The sequence below is a fragment of the Dendrobates tinctorius genome, unplaced genomic scaffold (assembly GCF_039654945.1).
Source record: "Dendrobates tinctorius isolate UK_male_01 unplaced genomic scaffold, ASM3965494v1 ptg000157l, whole genome shotgun sequence".
Lineage (NCBI taxonomy): Eukaryota > Metazoa > Chordata > Amphibia > Anura > Dendrobatidae > Dendrobates > Dendrobates tinctorius.
Genome location: NW_027361824.1, coordinates 6748171 through 6767045, shown reverse-complemented (window position 1 = coordinate 6767045; position 18875 = coordinate 6748171). Strand labels below are relative to the sequence as shown.

Genomic DNA, 18875 nt, shown 5'->3' with positions numbered 1-18875 from the left:
AACCTCATCATCAACTACAAAACACGTCTGACTGCTGAGCTTGCCAACAAGGGTTTTGCCACCAAGTATTAAGTTTTGTTTGCCAGAGGGATCAAATACTTATTTCTCACTGCAAAATGCAAATACATTTATATAATTTATACAATGTGATTTTCTGGATTTTATTTTTGATATTTTATCTCTCAACCTTACAAAATCAGCATGGAATCAAATGCGTATTTCCCCACTGTAGGTTCTGTGCATGTGTATCGTTGGTGTCCACAGGAGCCATCTCTTGCCATCGTCTGTAGCTAATAGTTTGACAAAAGTGTGAAAAGCACAAAAACTTGTAAAAGTTAAAATCAACCCCATTTTCCCAAAATTGAAATAAAACTAATCTAAAAATTAAGATATTTTGTGTCACTTTGTCCATTACTGTACAAATTAATAAAATATTATAGTTATCCCAGAAAAAAAATGAAATGCCAGCATCACTGTGTATTTTGCTTATTTTTTGCGCCCCCAACAAGGGAAAGCCTTTTTAAAGTAGTAAAAATAAAAGTATAGATAAATTTAATGTCACTATTGTATTACTTACCAGTGGCGTAACTAGAGTCTGATGGGCTCCACTGCAAAATTTGTACATGGCCCCCACCTTCAAGTTCATCAGATGTATAGGCCCATGTAGCCTACCAGATCCTGGGAAGACATATGTGTCTGCTCTCTCATATGACAATGCCCCTTATCCTGCAATAAGGTCCCCGATCCAGGACGCTTCCTGTGATATGTCACCCAACCTGTGTCCACTTCCTATAATAATGTCCTGCACCCTGTTCCCCTTCCTGGTATCCTGCTCTCCATCCTGGGCCATTTCCTGGTATAATGTCCCTCATCTTGGGCCCCTTCAAGTAATTATGCCCCTGTTTTGCAGTTCTTCTCCAAGTATAACAAGTTCTTATCTTTGAGAAGTTCATTACATTTTCCAGACCAGAGCTCATCTGAAGTCAGAGAATGAGGAGATCAAAAAAATCCCTTTGCCCTATGCACGGATACCAGTAATAAAAATGAGGCAAGATAGCTGAAGGTCCCTTTACCGATCTGGCGTTGACAGGAGGAGCCCAGAACATCTGAAATAAAGTGTTATATCTGTCAACTATTCTAGATTCCTTCACATTTATGCACCACATTCTTCATCAATGTTTTTTTTTGTTCATAGGTGAAAATCACAAATATCATCTCCATCAATGGCACCTCCAGAATTGTCACCGAGTTCATCATCTTCGGATTTCCGAGCCTTGATGGCTTTCCCACCCTATTATTTTTTATTTTCCTTTTCATTTATTTTTCTACTATCTCGGGGAATTGTCTGATATTTATAATTGTGACTTTGGAACAAAGACTACACACCCCCATGTACTTCTTCGTAAGAAACCTATCCTGTGTGGACATCATGGCCACCACCGTGACTATCCCAAAAATGCTCAGCAAGTTCTCTATGCATCTCGATAGAATCTCTTTTCTGGGCTGCTTCTTGCAGATGTATTTTTTTGTGTCTTTTAATGCCATTGAGTGTTACCTCCTCTCTGTCATGGCTTATGATCGGTACGTGGCCATCTGCTCTCCTCTTCGCTACCATAATATCATGACCAGGCACTTTTATATCATATTGGCTTTAGTATCATGGACTTTGGGGTTTGTTTGTCCACTAGCAATGGTAATATTAGCACATAAATTACCTTTCTGTGGCCCAAATGTCATTCATCATTATTATTGTGACCACCCACCAATCCTTCAGTTGGCTTGTGCCGACACCTCATACAATGTCAAGATTGGTTCTTCACTCAGCGCCCTTGTCCTCCTCATGTGTTTCTCCATAATAGTGGTGTCCTACATAAAAATTATCAAGTCTGTTCTACGGATAGCTTCATCCGATGGACGTAGAAAGACATTTTCCACCTGCGCCTCCCACTTCATCGTGGTGAACATGTATTTCTTGCCTCTATTCTTCATGTACATCCGTCCAAAACCTTCTTACTCCTCAGATATCGATTCGCTGGTGGCCATGTTCTACACAGTGTTAACCCCCATGTTGAACCCCATCGTGTACAGCCTGAGAAATAAAGACATTAAGGATTCACTTAAAAAACATATATTGAATATTAGGGATAATCCTAATTGATCCTTCAGAAAATATAGTTGTGTTAGTTCATTGAAGAGAAATTCCTCTTTTTTAAAGAAAATATTTGGAAATGTCAAATTCCAATAAAAATGTTCAATTCATTCAATACATTAATAAGAATTCCTTAGAAATTTCCCAAGCTGCTGCACGTTGAATTTGTCGCAATTTTTGGCATTTCCCAAATCTATTTATTACTTCGTAGCCTAGTACACGAGAAACTGCTTAGGTTGTTTGCTCCTCTGTCCTTCACATTTTTCTTCTTCTTAGTTCTGGATCCTCCCCACTGTCTCTCCTTCGACCCAGTGTTTGATAGATCCGTCGCTCACACCGATCTATTGACTGAAAAATTGTGCAATTTGCTACCATACAATCTCTTTCCTTTTGCACCAAAACCATCCACAAATGGGAGATTTTCCTTTCCTGCAATGTCAGGAAAAGTGATAATAAATCAAATGAATTGTCAGGCGATATATTCAACTACTGAGCAGCCTCATTGTGTTCTTATAAAAACTAATCCGAAAACCATCACTCGAGATCTGTCGATGAAGCCAATGGACATCCCTTTCCGTTAAGGCTATGTGCCAAGTGCCTACTTGTTGATTGGGTTCACTTCCATTAGAGGCCCTATGAATAATGCCTACCTGACCCAATGTAGTTATCAGGAGGGATATTAGTGCTGCTGCTTTGAGCTAAGAAATTACACTTTCCTTGTCCTTCAGAAGCAGCACCACCTTGAATGATATTTATTTAGCCATTTGGGGTGGGTCAGTTTTGCCAAAGGCTGATTCTCCAGAACCTCTGAAATCCAGGCTGCAATGCCTAAGAAATATGTGTGAGGAGCTCCAAGAGACCGGTTTACTGATCTACTTATCTTACTCATCTGGCATGCAATTCTGGTCTGCCCATAGAGCAGATAAGGCTCAGGTTCAATGAGCTCTGATGGCCTGTAATACCTGGAGACCAAATAGATGGAGTTTCAGCTATCCCTCTGGATCTAGAACCTTTGACACTGATTTTTTTTTTTTTTTAAACCAAAGAATGTATCTTCTATATACAGTACCTTGCGAAAGTATTCGGCCCCCTAGAACTTTTCAACCTTTTCCCACATATCATGCTTCAAACATAAAGATACCAAATGTAAATTTTTGGTGTAGAATCAACAACAAGTGGGACACAATTGTGAAGTTGAACGAAATTTATTGGTTATTTAACATTTTTGTGGAAATTCAAAAACTGAAAAGTGGGGTGTGCAATATTATTCGGCCCCTGTAACTTAATACTTTGTTGCGCCACCTTTTGCTGCGATTATAGCTGCAGTCTCTTGGGGTTTGTCTCTATCAGTTTTGTACATCGAGAGACTGAAATTCTCGCCCATTCTTCCTTGGCAAACAGCTCGAGCTCAGTGAGGTTGGATGGAGATCGTTTGTGAACAGCAGTTTTCAGCTCTTTCCACAGATTCTCGTGTCATGCTCGCCATGTCTGTCATGTCCGCCAAGTCTGTTTTGTCTCATGACCCCTGGAGCGGTGTGCACGCGCATCTCATGTCTGCTATCCTGCATGTTCCCTAGAGCAGTGTGCACATTCACCTCATGACTGTTGAGCTGCGGGATGCCTGCATTTCTGCTCTGCTTTCTGTGATCGTCTTGTCATGTCTAGAACCCCTGATCATGTGTCCTTCCTATGTTCCAGCACAGGCTGGTTCTGCATTCATCTCTGCATGTCTGGAACTCTGATCATGTAACCTGCCTAGGTTTCAGCACTGGTTTTGCAATCATCCCTGCATGTCTGGAATCCTGATCATGTGACTGCTCCTTGTGATCCTGGAGGGATCTGAACTGGAAGTTCTCCCCTGGTCCTGACCCGGAAGTGGAGGGGCTAATGCCCTATATCAGACCACCCCTCCCTATGCTCAGGGCCTGAGTATTGTGTTGCTTCCCTGCATGACTGCTTGGTCTGCTGGGTCGCTCCCTCTATTCTGTGCCCTTCCACTTTGCTCTGTCGTGCGTCTCTGCACACGCTCCGTGCTCGTACTCCATCTCTTGTCTCGTGTCTTGTCTAGTGTTTGTCCTTCATGCCATGCTTGTCCGTGCCTTGCTTTGCCTTGTAGTACTTTCTATGTTCCCTGCCTTGCCTGTTTTTGCTATGCCTTGTTCGGTACCTTGCCTTGCTCTGCCTTGTTCCTCCCTATGGTCTCAGTCTTTGCTTGCTCTGCCTCGCTCTCCCCTATGGTGCTCTGTAGTGCCCTCTGGCACACATACCATTCCTCCTCTTTCCTAATGTGCTCTCTTGCACGTTTCCAGGCTAGTCCCAAGGCTCCGCCTTGGCCCGGCTCTGGGCTCCGGCCTACACTCCGCTACTAGCTCTGTTCTTGCTCTGTTCTTCTTCCGTGTTTCTGCCTATGCTTCCGTTCCTGGTTCTATAGTCTGCCTACGCTCTGCCTGGTTTCTTGTCTTGTCTTCCCTTGCTGCTTCGTGTGCTCTTTGCATGCGCCTGGCATTCCTAGCCTCCTGTTTGTGCCTCAGCCGTGCCCGCCCTAGCCGTGCCCGCCTGCTTGTGCCTCAGCCGTGCTCATCGGTCAGTGACAGCTGTGTCGCCTGCCATGCCTCAGCCGGGTTCGCTGGAGTCTTGCCCGTCTGTCAGTGCCGCAGCCCGATCAGCTAGCCAGTGCCCCAGCCGTGCTCTCTGTGCTTCCTTGCACTTCACGCTGTTTCCGCACTGTGCTTTCCGTGCTCTCTAAATCACGCGCAGGCCCTCGCCTGCCCATGGCATACCTCCCCGTGCTTCTATAAAAGTACACGCAGGTTTTGCCATGTATCCCGTCGTGCCCTCTTGCATGCACAGGCCCTAACCATGTTCTTGTACTCTGTCCCTGGCGTGTCCTCGCACACGCAGGCCACCATCCTTGTGCCTCTCCCTGGCGTGCCCTCTGCATGCGCTGGCCTCCGTCCTTGTACCTGTCACTGGCGTGTCCTCTGCACGTGCAGGCCTCTGTCCTTGTACCTGTCCCTGGCGTGCCTCCGTCCTCGTACCTGTCCCTGGCATGCCCCTCGGCATGCGCAGGCCTCCGTCCTGTGAACCTGATCCTGGCGTGTCTCCAAGCACGCACCCTGCCTTGAACCCTGGTGTGGCTCCAAGCACGCACCCTGCCTTGAACCCTGGCGTGGCTCCAAGCACGCACCCTGCCTTGAACCCTGGCATGGCTCCAAGCACACACCCTACCTTGAGCCCTGGCTTGCCTGCCGGATTCCCAAAACCTGCCGACCGCTGCCAGAGGTCCAGAACCAGATGACTGCGGCCTGATGTCCGGAGCTGGTGTCCGCAGCCTGATGCCTGGACCCTGTTGGTCGTTGCCAGTAGTCCGGAGTCCGATGCCATCGCACCCCGTCTTGGATCCTGGCGTGTCCTTGCATGCACCCTGCCTAGGACTCTGGCATGTCTCTCGGCACGCACCTTGTCTTGGACTCTGGCATGTCTCTCGGCGCGCACTTTGTCTTGGACTCTGGCGTGTCCTAGCACGCATCCCTTCTAGGAATTCTTGTGTGATCCCTAACACGTACCCTGCCCTGGACCCTGGTATGTTTTCATGCACGTGTTATGCCTGGAACATTTGGCGTGCCCTTGCACGCATCTTGCCGTGTTTCACGGTTTGTGCCCTGCACCTGATTCCCTGTTTATGCCTTGCACCTGAATAAAGTGTGAAACCGCGTTTGATGAAGAAACTCTGTGACTTCGCTTTATGTTTGGTATCCTGTCCGTCCTGTTGTCAGACACTCAATAGTGTCTCCTTGAGCCGGCCGTCTGGTCCAGCTGCCGTAGTGGCTCACCCCCTTGGTCTTGCCCCTGACACTCCCTGTACATGGGGTGGGTTCTCACTAAGTCAGCTCGCCCTAGGTGGGTGGGTGCCACGGCCCAGAGGGTCCACTCTAAAAAAGAAAATGACTCACCGTAAGCTGATGCTCGTCACATCTCGATTGGATTCAGGTCTGGACTGTGACTTGGCCATTCTAACACCTGGATACATTTATTTGTGAACCATTCCATTGTAGGTTTTGCTTTATGTTTGGGATCATTGTCTTGTTGGAAGGCAAATCTCCATCCTAGTCTCAGGTTTTTTGCAGACTCCAACAGGTTTTCATCAAGAATGGTCCTGTATTTGGCTCCATTCATCTTCCCATCAATTTTAACCATCTTCCCTGTCCCTGCTGAAGAAAAGCAGGCCCAGACCGTGATGCTGCCACCACCATGTTTGACAGTGGGGATGGTATGTTCAGGGTGATGAGCTGTGTTGCCTTTACGACAAACATATCATTTGGCATTGTTGCCAAAAAGTTTGATTTTGGTTTCATCTGACCAGAGCACACATGTTTGGTGTGTCTCCCAGGTGGCTTGTTGCAAACTTTAAACAACACTTTTTATGGATATCTTTGAGAAATGGCTTTCTTCTTGCCACTCTTCCATAAAGGCCAGATTTGTGCAGTGTACGACTGATTGTTGTCCTATGGACAGACTGTCTCACCTCAGCTGTAGATCTTTGCAGTTCATTCAGAGTGATCATGGGCCTCTTGGCTGCATCTCTGATCAGTCTTCTTCTTGTTTGAGATGAAAGTTTAGAGGGACGGCCGGGTCTTGGTAGATTTGCAGTGGTAGGATACTCCTTCCATTTCAATATGATCGCTTGCACAGTGCTCCTTGGAATGTTTAAAGTTTTGGAAATAGGACAAACAGAACCCTGAGACTATCACAGATCAGGTGCATTTATACGGAGACTTGATTACACACAGGTGGATTATATTTATCATCATTAGTCATTTGGGACAACATTGGATCATTCAGAGATCCACAATGAACTTCTGGAGTGAGTTTGCTGCACAGAACGTAAAGGGGCCGAATAATATTGCACGCCCCACTTTTCAGTTTTTGAATTTCCACAAAAATTTAAAATAATCAATAAATTTCATTCAACTTCACAATTGTGTCCCACTTGTTGTTGATTCTTCACCAAAAATTTACATTTGGTATTGTGGCGCCCCTAAGGCTTCAGTCGCCACAGAGGTACTGCACCTTCTCCTAAGGTGTAGTGCCCCACCATCCCGGTAAGGTTGGTACTCCTGACCACGCTCCACACCTGCATTCCACACACAGGATAGTTCAGTGGGGCCACCTAACAGCTTCAGGCTGGGGGTCAGCAGAGCACCCTTCGTGGAACCCTGCTTCGTAACACGAGATGTGCAGGGAGGCGGGTGGAGAGAGATGATACAAAAGAGTGGGAAGAGTGAGAGTTAGTGGTTAGTTGGTTAGAGGAGAGAGAAGATGGGTGTCTGAGGGACGTGCTGCAGCAGGTCCCAGTGATCTGGGCTGCTGGCACGAGAAAGACCAGAGAAAGAGACTGATAAGATTGATAACCTAACCTTCCATATAAGAGAGATAGAACAGATCGGAACGAAGGAGAATAGAAGGACGGTTGGAAGCAGGTTGAGAAAGAGAGAGAACCCTTCCAGTCCAGAGAGCGCAAAGGCCGGAGCCCGGTCCCTGAGGTTGATTGGATCTTTATGTCCGGCAACAGACACCGGAGGAGTAGTGAGCCGCTAACGCCTTTCTCCCATCATAGACTTGGGACACAACAGCAACTGAATAGAGAGCCGGGACGCAGAGTGGAGTCCCCGAAGCAGGATACAGCTGTCTGTCATACAAGTAAAGACTAGGAACACCTAGAGAGAGGCATTCCAGGGTAACCAAGTACTGGAGTGCTTCGCACCTAAAGGCGCATTGGAGGAGTCGTTCAGTAAGGTACATGTTGGCGGAGTGTGGAAGGCAGAATCCTATCCTGCCTGGAGGTTGGCTGGAGCCCTGACCTGGAGAACACAGTAAGGAGGCAGGCAGTTGTGTGAACTGCAAACAGTGAATAAAGCTTTGGAACCGCATACTCTGGTGTCCTCCAGTTATTCCAGCACCGCTACACCTGGGTACCAGCCTCCATACCATTCTGCGCTTCTCCTCATCCATTGCACCTACACTGCCCTGGGACTATAGCTCCACCTGTGGGGAGCTATACCATCTCTGCTGCACCACACCATCAGTCCCAGCGGATTTGTATGCAGCGTTGGCTTACCATCTTACTTGCCAAACACCACGGGTGGCGTCACGAACTATTCATATAAACTTTAACACCATTAACATCACCGCCATTGATATTGGGCGCCCAGGGCCACGGACAGGGTCACCGCTGCTGTGACACCTTCCCGCCTTGACACCGGCCCGGTACCGAGTACCCCCACTGCCCTGGGTGTGCGAGGGCGACCCAGTATCTTTATGTTTGAAGCTTGATATGTGGGAAAAGGATGAAAAGTTCCAGGGGGCCGAATACTTTCGCAAGGCACTGTATAAGGCCATAAAGCAAAACACATAACAATCTTCAAAGAAAAGGAACCGTTACACAAGGTGAAAGTTTAAAAAATGTGATTTTTATTTAATGAATATATAAAAACAATAAAAAGACATATGTAAAAGAGTGTGAGAAAACCACTGGAAAAGGCACTATATGGGTATACCTGGATATAGGACAAAGTGGGTATGTGCTAAGTGATAAAGTATAGTACAAACATTAGATACTGTTAGTCACTGTGAAGACTTACATGATCTGCTCATATAATGTTCACAAAGAACATCGTGCATTAATAATATTATTTAGGTTCTGTCCTAAGACAAAGTAAGATAAAGTTGCCAAAAATGAGGCTACTAGTAAAAAGAAATGAATATAATACACCTAGTGTTATAGACATGGCTCTGTTCAATGCCCCAAAGTCATATGTCAATTTATTAGGACCAACATAATAAAGGTAAGTAAGGTAAGCATATAAAACATAAAAACCACATGAAATTACATCAACAGATATTCCAGGAACCCACCAAACCCAACGTGCGTTTCACATTGAAATGCTTCGTCCAGAGGTCTGGTCTGTATTTATCATACAATAAATACCATAAAAACAAAAATAAATAAAAAAAATTGTTGGAATTGCATTTTTTCATCCCACTTGAACATTTTTGCCATATTTTAGTACATTGTGTGGTAAAACGCATAGTGTAGTTCAGATGTACAACTCGTGCCACAAAAAAAACAAGCCATAAATAGCCATGTCGATGGAAAAACAAAAGATAAGTCTTCTGGAAGAAGGTGAGAAAAAACCTATGTAAAAATCAACACTGGTTACAGAGGCAAGGGACTAGTAGCCATGTGGTAGTCTCTTTACCTTTTGTAAGGGCACAACATGAAAAATAATGGCATCTCTTGAGACCATATCTGAAATTCTAGAAATAGTGAAATCCTAGAATCTTATAACAATAGGAAATGGTTAAGGTTAGCATTAGCCCAGTGGCAGAACACTAGTCCTGATACGAAGGGGACACTTCCTGGTGAGAGGAGGTTCAGTGTCAGCCAGTGAAGTGTGGAGGAGAGTTCAGGCTCAGGTTGGGTGCTTTGTCAGTGGCAGCAAGAGTCAAACGTTCAGGGAAGTGGGCGGCCAAATGAAGATAGCTACTGGACATTTCAGCAAAGGCTGGAGCCTAGGGCTCATGCCAGGTCGATGGAGCAGGCCTGGTCTTCTGACATTGTAGGAAGGAGGACACCCACAGAGTGTCCGGGCTGGAACCAAGGGGCCCACCATCTGAGTTCCTAAGGAAACAGTACCCGGGGAACAGAGGAGGAGAGTGGACTGTTGAGAGTGACAGGACAGCAAGGGGAGGGGCGAGTATAAAAGCGACAGGGAGAGCGCAGAGGAGTCAGTTGGTCATATGTCAGACACGGAGCAGGAGACGGAGGGGGTGTGAGAGAACGGGAAGGACACTGACAGGTGAGAGAAGAGACCAGCAGCAGAGGGTAGATACGCAGTGGCCCTCAGGAAAGAGGCGCCGAGCTTACCGACAGGGGACTGCCTCTTCACACAAATCCCGGGTTACGATCTGCCCCCAGTCATCCTCGGCCATTACCGCTGAGCTCGAGCCCTCCACGGCCTGTCCGCTCCCTCTTCCGGCTGCTGCCATCCCCCTTCAGCCCGCCGTTGTGGCCTGCCCGCTGCCACCTGCGGACGCTGCCATTTCACTTCAGCCCATGGTTGCCACTTTCACCCCGCTGCAGTCGGGAGTTGGGGCCTGTTCCTCGTCAACAGAGACACTCTGCACGCAGCCTCAGGCTGTGCGCGTGGCCAGTAAACCACCACTCGAGCACTGCGACACAACCCTGCTTGGGGACAGGAGTCCCATTGAACTCGCTAACAAGCGCAACCCCGCTGTTACAACAGGGGGTTACTTCATCTCAGGACTCCATCAGGGCCTGTTGTGCCCCAACTCCTCCTGGGCACTGGAACGCCCGACGACTACTCCAAATCTTCAGCAGCTGGGCCCAGCGGCTGCGGCGCCAAGGCAGCCTCATCAAAGACGCCAAAGCAGCCTTATCAAAGACGCCAGAGCAGCCTTATCAAAGACGCCAAAGCAGCTTCATCAGCAACGCAGCTTCCAAAGAGACGCCAAGGGACGTCAGGATGGATAAGTGACATTATAGAGTATAAGGACCCGTAGACGGCCATACCGTGGCCCCATAGTAACTGGCCTCGGCTGAGTTAGTCGTGTTCTTTTCAAATAGTGCTTGGTTGTACTGAGTCCCTGTGAGGACAACTGTTGTTACCCCTTTTTGGTTGCTTAGTATAGCCCTTAGCGGCTTCAAATTATAAAAATTTGCTTTTTAAAGTTCAACCAGTCTCGCGTCTCGTCACTGCATCCTGCGGACCTGCTGTTACCTACAACATCACAAGGTCGGTGAGCTTGGAGTTACATGGGGGGTGGGTGGCCAGTCCCGATGCACTTCGAAAGTGGACAACAAATCCCTGAGGCTGATGGAGTCAGCGGGCTTGGGGTTAGTCCAGAAGGATCGTGTGGCAGAACAGAAGAGTTGTACAAAGGAGGATGGAAATCTGAATTCCTGTGCCCAATCTTACCTGTATCCACCTGATGAACTTGGACTGTTTAGTAAGAGTTTGCCTGTTTTAAAGACCCTGGTGTCCCATGCATTGGGTGCGGCGGCTCCTGAGGATGGAAGGCTGGAGGCAGCGGAAACCTGGGGCCTACAAGTGAGTGTGATGCACCCCACAATCTACAGCACATTGGGACTGGGACATCACTTGTCTGCAAAGTGCAAGAGCGCAACCGGACAGCAGGGTCGGCAGCACTTTACAGAGATGTTGCCATTTTCTTTAGGAGGAGTACCCTCCACTCTTGTTGGCTATTGTTTCAAAAATTTTGTCCCACACACCCTTGCAAAATGGGAAAGGATGCTAGGTCATGTGTGTTACACCCGGTCCCTGTCCTGGCTCTGCGCCCCGGTCTGATGCTGCTCCCCGTTCAGGGCACTCACCTCTTGTCTTGCACGCTGTCCTTGTGCAGCAGCTGGCTCCCTGTGTGTCCCATGCTGCTTCTCAGCATCATGTTCTCTCCCCTTCCCCCACCTCCTGGTGTCCTTTCGGCAGGTCATCAGCTGAAGCTATTAGGGCACACGCGCGTGCATTTTTCAAAATTAGTAATTATCCAATGGCAGTGCGCTGGCTGCTATTTCTGGCCTCTCCTCCATAGGGAGAGCGCTGACGCAACGAGTATCTATCATTGCTACATCCGGTTCTGTTGCTAATCTGTCTGCCCTGCGTTTGCAGTCTCTGTGCCTTCTCTCAGGCTGTCTTCTCAGAATATCTGTATCCTGATAACCCTGGCTATATCGGCATTAATCTGTGCAAACGCCATCCCGTTCTGCCAACAGCTATCCGAGTCCGAGGACTGAGACAAGGTTTCTGGAGCCTGCTATCTACCAACTACCCGGATCCAAAATCCGTCTCATTACGGACTCTGCTATTTTTCCTGCTATCCCTTTTGGTCCCGCTGGGACAGCTGCCACGTGTCTGGGGTCTAACTGGTGGTAGCACCTGTGTCCTCCGGGTATTCTATTCTGGTCCTGTCTGAGGGACTTTACTACAGGTACCCGGGGCTCACTAGTTATGCCCCCTTCGGAGCCCCCCGGACCGTGGTCCCGAGGTTCCACTTTAAAAATAAAAAACGAATGTGAATTTCACCATCTCTGCCTCCGCTTCCATTTGTTACAGATTGCTCCAGCCATGGAATCCGCTGGATCCCAGAGGCCTCCGACTACGGAACTGTGCCAAGAGGTGACCCCTTTAAGAGATCAACAGGACAAGATCACGACGTATCTACGTAACCTGTCCACCCGCATGGATTCTCTGCTGACCTCGGCTACTCCGGATTCATCTACCAGCACCCAGGTACCTGCCTCACAGCAAGCAAGGGTGTTATGAATGAGTCACCGGAGGAGGAGAAAACAAAAATACAAGCTAAGTCCAGAAAACCGGAGAGGTTGGTAGCTATCGGAGTGCAGACCCCTGATCCTATTCACCACAACTAACAGTAGCCGTGGGGGGTTCCTACGGTGCCCTAGACCCCTCGTCACAGTCGGAGAACTACATAAGCCTAAAGAAGGAAAGGGGAAATCTAAACTGCCCCAGAGCAGACCCCAAAGCAATAGACAGCCCCGAACATGTATTGACGGTGAAAAACAGATGAAAACACAAACACAGACAGAAAGACAGGCTGAGCAAACAATGGGGCCCAACTAACTAGATAGGACAGGACAGAAAAGATGCTGGCTGCAATCCGCAAAAAACCCTACAAAAATGTCCCAACCGTCTGATAGGAAAAAAGGCCCTGAAGTCGCTAGACTTCAAAATCACTATATCAGCACTCAGGTATATTCTGAAAACAGAGCAAAGAGATCAACTGATCAGAGACAAAAATGGAATTCAGCCAGTCCCAACCAGGACTGGCTGAATACAAACACTAAGGAGACCAGACAAAATCTCATGGAATAATAGAAGGGCAAAAACTTAGCTTTTAGTAGACAGGAACTAAAACTGGATGCCAGAGCTCAGAGCAGAAAGGATCACCAGCAAACCCTGCAGGGCGTCGGCTGCCTTATATCCACTCAGAAATTCCAGATGTCCAATCACACTCCGCTTGTTCAGATAACAGGTTCTTCCCATCCCAATCAATTTCACTACCTCTCTTCACCAGCAGAGGGAGTTCATCAGACATCAAAGGTGAAGGGGAAAATGAACTCACAACACAAGGGCCCTCGCCTGGCGCCTCCTACCCTCTTCCATGGTGATCCCACTCAGTGTCGGGGTTTTCTCATTTAGTGCACCCTACACTTCGAAATCTTGGGGCATATGTTCACTTCTGACCGTGCCAAAGTGGGCTTCATTGTGTCACATCTAGCAGGAGAAGCTTTTGCCTGGTTAAACCCGTTATGCGAGAGAGGAGACCCATTGGTTAATAATCTTCAATCTTTCCTAGAGACTTTTCGCAGGACCTTCGATGAACCTGGCCGTGTCACGTCGACCGCTTCTGCTTTGCTTCGCTCATGCCAAGGAACACTCACGGTGGCTCGGTATGCTGTTAAGTTCCGCACTCTCTCATCTGAGTTGTCCTGGAACGATGAATCCTTGGTGGCTACCCTCTGGGAAGGACTATCTGGAAAAATCAAGGATGAGCTGGCGGGACAGCACAGGCCTACTACCTTGGATGATCTGATATTCTTCACAACCCGGATTGACCTGCGTTTTCAGGAGCGTTCTATGGAGATCAAGCGAGACACAAGGTCCTACCACCCGAACTCTAGTTCTTCCAAAATGGCTACCTAAACTCCTTCACCCGAAGCTATGGAGGTTGACTGAGTAAGTTTAGCCAGCCACCGCCAGGAAGCGCGTCGCAAAGAGGGAAGTTGTCTTTATTGTGGTAGTTCCGAACACCTGATCTGTTCCTGTCCAAAGAAGTTGGGAAACTCCAGTGCCTAGGCTCGGTAGGAGAGGCCACCCTAGGTAGAGAATATTCTTCTCCTTCGTTGCAGATCTCGGTCTCAGTGTCCTGCGGAGCAATAAAATTTTCTGGACTCTGTCTGTTGGATTCCAGAACCGCAGATGCTTGTGGATCATTACCGCTTACCAGTCCAGGCTCTTCCCAATCCGTTGCGGGTGACTGCTGTCGATGGCAAGCCACTGATCAAACCCATCAAGTTCCAGACTGAGCCAGTGGAACTCAGTGTAGGTCTAATGCCAGGGGCGTAACTAGAACTGATTGGGCCCCATAGCAAACTTTTAAACGGGGCCCCCTCAAAGACACACCCCCTTCAAGACACACCCCTTCCAGACGCACACCCCCTTCTAGACACACCCCCTTCTAGACGCACCCTCTTACCGATAATGCATACTAGAGTTGGCTGAGTGGCTGGCCTGGCATTAATTAAGCTGAGACAGTGAGGGCTGCCTGCCTTCCTCTGTGCAAACCGACCTCCAGGAGCTACATTTCCCAGAGGTCCATGCGGCAGACATCTCTGCAAAGAGCTAATAGACAGCGAGGGCTCAGGGAAGGGGCGGGACTGAACTAGTCTGAAGCAATACACTGGCTGCAGGCAGGGAGGCGGGCCCAATATGTTCTTCGCTCCGCACAGCAGGTACAGAAATGCAGCGTAGGCTGCGAAATCATAGTGTACATTTTTTTCCACCGGGGCCCCGGATCCCCTACACTACACACACCAGGCCGGCGGGCCACCAAGACAGTGTTGGCCACAGCGCCGCAGTAATATACCGTATATACTCGTGAATAAGACTAGTTTCACACTAGCGCTTTTGAGCGCAGCGACGGCCTGCGCACGGCCGCCGCTAAGCCCTGCCCCCTGCCGCGCCTCCACCGGTAGCTCCGCCTACCGGCACATGACGCTGCATGCGTCCTGCGTCCCCTATCTTTATCACTGGGGGCGCAGGCCGTGCGCAGTATGCGTTTGGCAGCGCATGCGCCTTTTTGCCAGTGCGCCGGCGCAACCAAACTGCAGCAGGTTGCGTTTGGCACAGGTCGGCGCACCGTCAAAAGGACGCATGCGTCGCCAAACGCATACTGCGCACGGCCTGCGCCCCCAGTGATAAAGATAGGGGACGCAGGACGCATGCAGCGTCATGCGCCGGTAGGCGGAGCTACCGGCGGAGGCGCGGCAGGGGGCGGGGCTTAGCGGCGGCCGTGCGCAGGCCGTCGCTGCGCTCAAAAGCGCTAGTGTGAAACTAGCCTACGCCGACCCATGTATAAGCCGACCCCCCTAATTTTGTCACAAAAAACTGGGAAAACTTACTGACTCGCGTATAAGCCTAGGGTGGAAAATGCCGAAGCTACTGGTAAATTTCAAAAATAAAATGGGCCCCATAAGATGCTCCATAAAGTTCATGATGGGTTTCATAAGATGCTCCATACAAAAATATGCCTAATAATGCTGCACAGTGAATAATGGTGGCCCTATAACATGCTCCATAATAACATATGCCCCATATAATGCTGCAGTGATTGGTGGCCCATTATAATGCTGCACAGTGATTGGTGGCCACTTGTAATGCTGCACAGTGATTAGTGGCCCCTTGTAATGCTGCAGTGATTGGTGGCCCCTTATAATGCTGCACAGTGATTATTGGCCCCTTGTAATGCTGCACAGTGATTGGTGGCCCTTTGTAATGCTGCACAGTGATTAGTGGCCCCTTGTAATGCTGCAGTGATTAGTTGCCCCTTGTAATGCTGCAGTGATTAGTGGCCCCTTGTAATGCTGCAGTGATTAGTGGCCCCTTGTAATGCTGCAGTGATTAGTGGCCCCTTGTAATGCTGCACAGTGATTCGTGGCCCCTTGTAATGCTGCAGTGATTAGTGGCCCCTTGTAATGCTGCACAGTGATTGGTGGCCCCTTGTAATGCTGCACAGTGATTAGTGATTACTGGCCCCTTGTAATGCTGCACAGTGATTAGTGGCCCCTTGTAATGCTGCACAGTGATTAGTGGCCCCTAGTAATGGTGCACAGTGATTAGTGGCCCCTTGTAATGCTGCAGTGATTGGTGGCCCCTTATAATGCTGCACAGTGATTATTGGCCCCTTGTAATGCTGCACAGTGATTGGTGGCCCCTTGTAATGCTGCAGTGATTAGTGGCCACTTGTAATGCTGCACAGTGATTACTGGCCCCTTGTAATGCTGCAGTGATTGGTGGCCCCTTGTAATGCTGCAGTGATTAGTGGCCCCTTGTAATGCTGCACAGTGATTAGTGGCCCCTTGTAATGCTGCAGTGATTAGTGGCCCCTTGTAATGCTGCACAGTGATTATTGGCCCCTTGTAATGCTGCAGTGATTAGTGGCCCCTTGTAATGCCGCACAGTGATTAGTGGCCCCTTATAATGCTGCACAGTGATTAGTGGCCCCTTATAATGCTGCACAGTGATTGGTGGCCCCTTGTAATGCTGCAGTGATTAGTGGCCCCTTGTAATGCTGCACAGTGATTGGTGGCCCCTTGTAATGCTGCACAGTGATTATTGGCCCCTTGTAATGCTGCAGTGATTAGTGGCCCCTTGTAATGCCGCACAGTGATTAGTGGCCCCTTATAATGCTGCACAGTGATTAGTGGCCCCTTATAATGCTGCACAGTGATTGGTGGCCCCTTGTAATGCTGCAGTGATTAGTGGCCCCTTGTAATGCTGCACAGTGATTGGTGGCCCCTTGTAATGCTGCACAGTGATTAGTGGCCCCTTGTAATGCTGCAGTGATTAGTGGCCCCTTGTAATGCTGCACAGTGATTAGTGGCCCCTTGTAATGCTGCACAGTGATTCGTGGCCCCTTGTAATGCTGCACGGTCATTAGTGGCCCCTTACCATGCTGCTGCCGCTGTCTCAATTAAAGAAAAAAAAACCTATATACTCACCTCATCTCTGCTGCTCCTCAGCATTGCTGGCCCTGCACAGTGACTGTTCAGGCAGAGGGCGCCTGCTAACTACGTCATAGCGCCCTCTGGCCTGAACGTCACTGCCAGAGGAAGCAAGACAGCAGAGCGATGCGCAGCGGTGGAACGGGGGACAGGTGAATATGGCTCCCTCCGTAATACTCACCTCTCCTGCATGTCTCTTGCAGCCCCCCGTGCTTATTCAATCTTCTCAGGGCTGTTCTTCCTGCTTTCAGTGTCCAGTGGTGCCGCTCATTACATATGCGCATATGTAATGAGCGGCCGCTGAAAGCAGGACGAACAGTGCTGAGAAGATGGAATAAGCACGGGGGGGCTGCAAGAGACATGTAGGAGAGGTAAGTATGTACTTAATTGCACTACCCGGGTAGCGCCGATCGGAGCCGGGGAGCTGCGGACCCGGGCCCCTATATAGGCCGGGCCCCAAAGCAACCGCTTCGGCTGCTACCCCGGTAGTTACGCCAGTGTCTAATGCATTCTGAAAGAATCCATTTTTATGTGTACCCTGGTTTATCTCTCCCCTTGCTTAAGGGTTTGCCTTGGTTCCAGAAACACGAATCAGTCCTTAATTGGAGAACTTCTGCATTGGGGAGATTCCTGCTCTGACCGTTGCTTAACCCGGATTGAACCAGTTTCACCTCCTGTCCAACCTGCTACCCTGTCGGCGTTACCATCTGCCTACTGGTCCTTCTCGGATGTCTTCGGGGAAAAAGGAGGCTGAAAGACTCCCCCCCCACAGGTCATATGACTGTCCAATAGATCTTCTTCCTGGAACATCTCCCCGTGGGAGAGATTACCCTCCTTCCCAGGCAGAGACTCAAGCTATGTCGGACTACATCCAGGAGAATTTGGCCAGAGGATTTATCCGAAAATCATCATCACCGGCAGGAGCAGGATTCTTCTTCGTGGAGAAATAGGACGGATCCTTGCGGCCCTATATTGATTACCGGGGACTAAACCAGATCACGGTAAAAAACAGGTACCGATTGCCTCTCATTTCAGAACTGTTCGACCGCCTCCGAGGGGCCAAAATCTTCACCAAGCTGGATCTTAGAGGTGCCTACAATTTGATCCAAATCCGGGAAGGAGACAAATGGAAAACAGCCTTCAACACCAGAGATGGTCATTACAAGTACCTGGTAACGTCATTTGGCCTCAACGATGCACCCGCTGTTTTCCAAGAGTTCGTCAAAGACATTTTCAGGGATCTACTCTATACCTGTGTTGTTGTCTACCTGGACGACATTCTGATTTTTTCCACTAGCTTGGCCGCGCACTGGAGGCAAGTACGCCTAGTCTTACAGCGGCTCAGAGAGAACAGACTGTATGCCAAATTTGAGAAATGCCTCTTTGAACAATCCTCTTTGCCTTTCCTCGGTTACACTGATTCCTCCACAGGATTGAAAATGGATCCAGAGAAGTTATCGGCTGTACTCAGGTGGCCTCGTCCGTCTGGGCTGAAGGCCATACAGCGATTCCTGGGCTTTGCCAACTACTACAGACAATTCATTCCTAACTTTTCCACCCGAGTGGCGTCCATCTCAGCTCTAACCCGGAGAGGTACAAATCCCAAGGATTGGCCTCCTGATGCTGAGGAGGCTTTTGTTTCTCTCAAAAAGGCCTTTGCTGTTGCACCTGTCCTTCATCGTCCTAACTCTAATGAACAATTTTTTCTTGAGGTCGATGCTTCCTCCATAGGAGTGGGAGCAGTACTTACCCAGATATTGTCCACTGATCGAATGAACACAAGTGTTTTTTTTTTCAATGTTTTTTCTTCCGCAGAGAGGAATTATTCCGTTGGAGATCGGGAATTGTTGGCTATCAACTTGGCTCTGCAGGAGTGGAGGCATC

General features: G+C 48.8%; 2 protein-coding genes across 2 annotated transcripts in view; both read left to right on the top strand.

Annotated features, from left to right (window-relative positions):
- Positions 1-201: 201 nt before the first annotated feature.
- On the top strand, positions 202-2158 carry LOC141051438 (olfactory receptor 6N1-like). The gene is made up of 2 exons (XM_073548368.1): positions 202-228; positions 1196-2158. The coding sequence occupies exons 1-2, from the start codon at positions 202-204 to the stop codon at positions 2156-2158; spliced, it is 990 nt and encodes a 329-aa protein (XP_073404469.1).
- A 7134-nt stretch (positions 2159-9292) lies between these two features.
- The window catches only part of LOC141051437 (olfactory receptor 6N1-like), a 28937-nt gene continuing 19354 nt past the window's right edge, over positions 9293-18875 (top strand). The window contains exons 1-2 of the mRNA XM_073548367.1: positions 9293-9332; positions 14180-14310. Of these exons, the coding sequence (XP_073404468.1) occupies positions 9293-9332; positions 14180-14310 (171 nt within the window). The remainder of the gene's footprint in view (positions 9333-14179; positions 14311-18875) is intronic.

Excerpts from the sequence above, each read along its gene's own strand:
- LOC141051438 (XM_073548368.1), top strand. The coding sequence starts at position 202 with ATGGAATCAAATGCGTATTTCCCCACT. Across the intron at positions 229-1,195 it reads CAAATGCGTATTTCCCCACT|GTGAAAATCACAAATATCAT; the intron begins GTAGGTTCTGTG and ends TTTTGTTCATAG.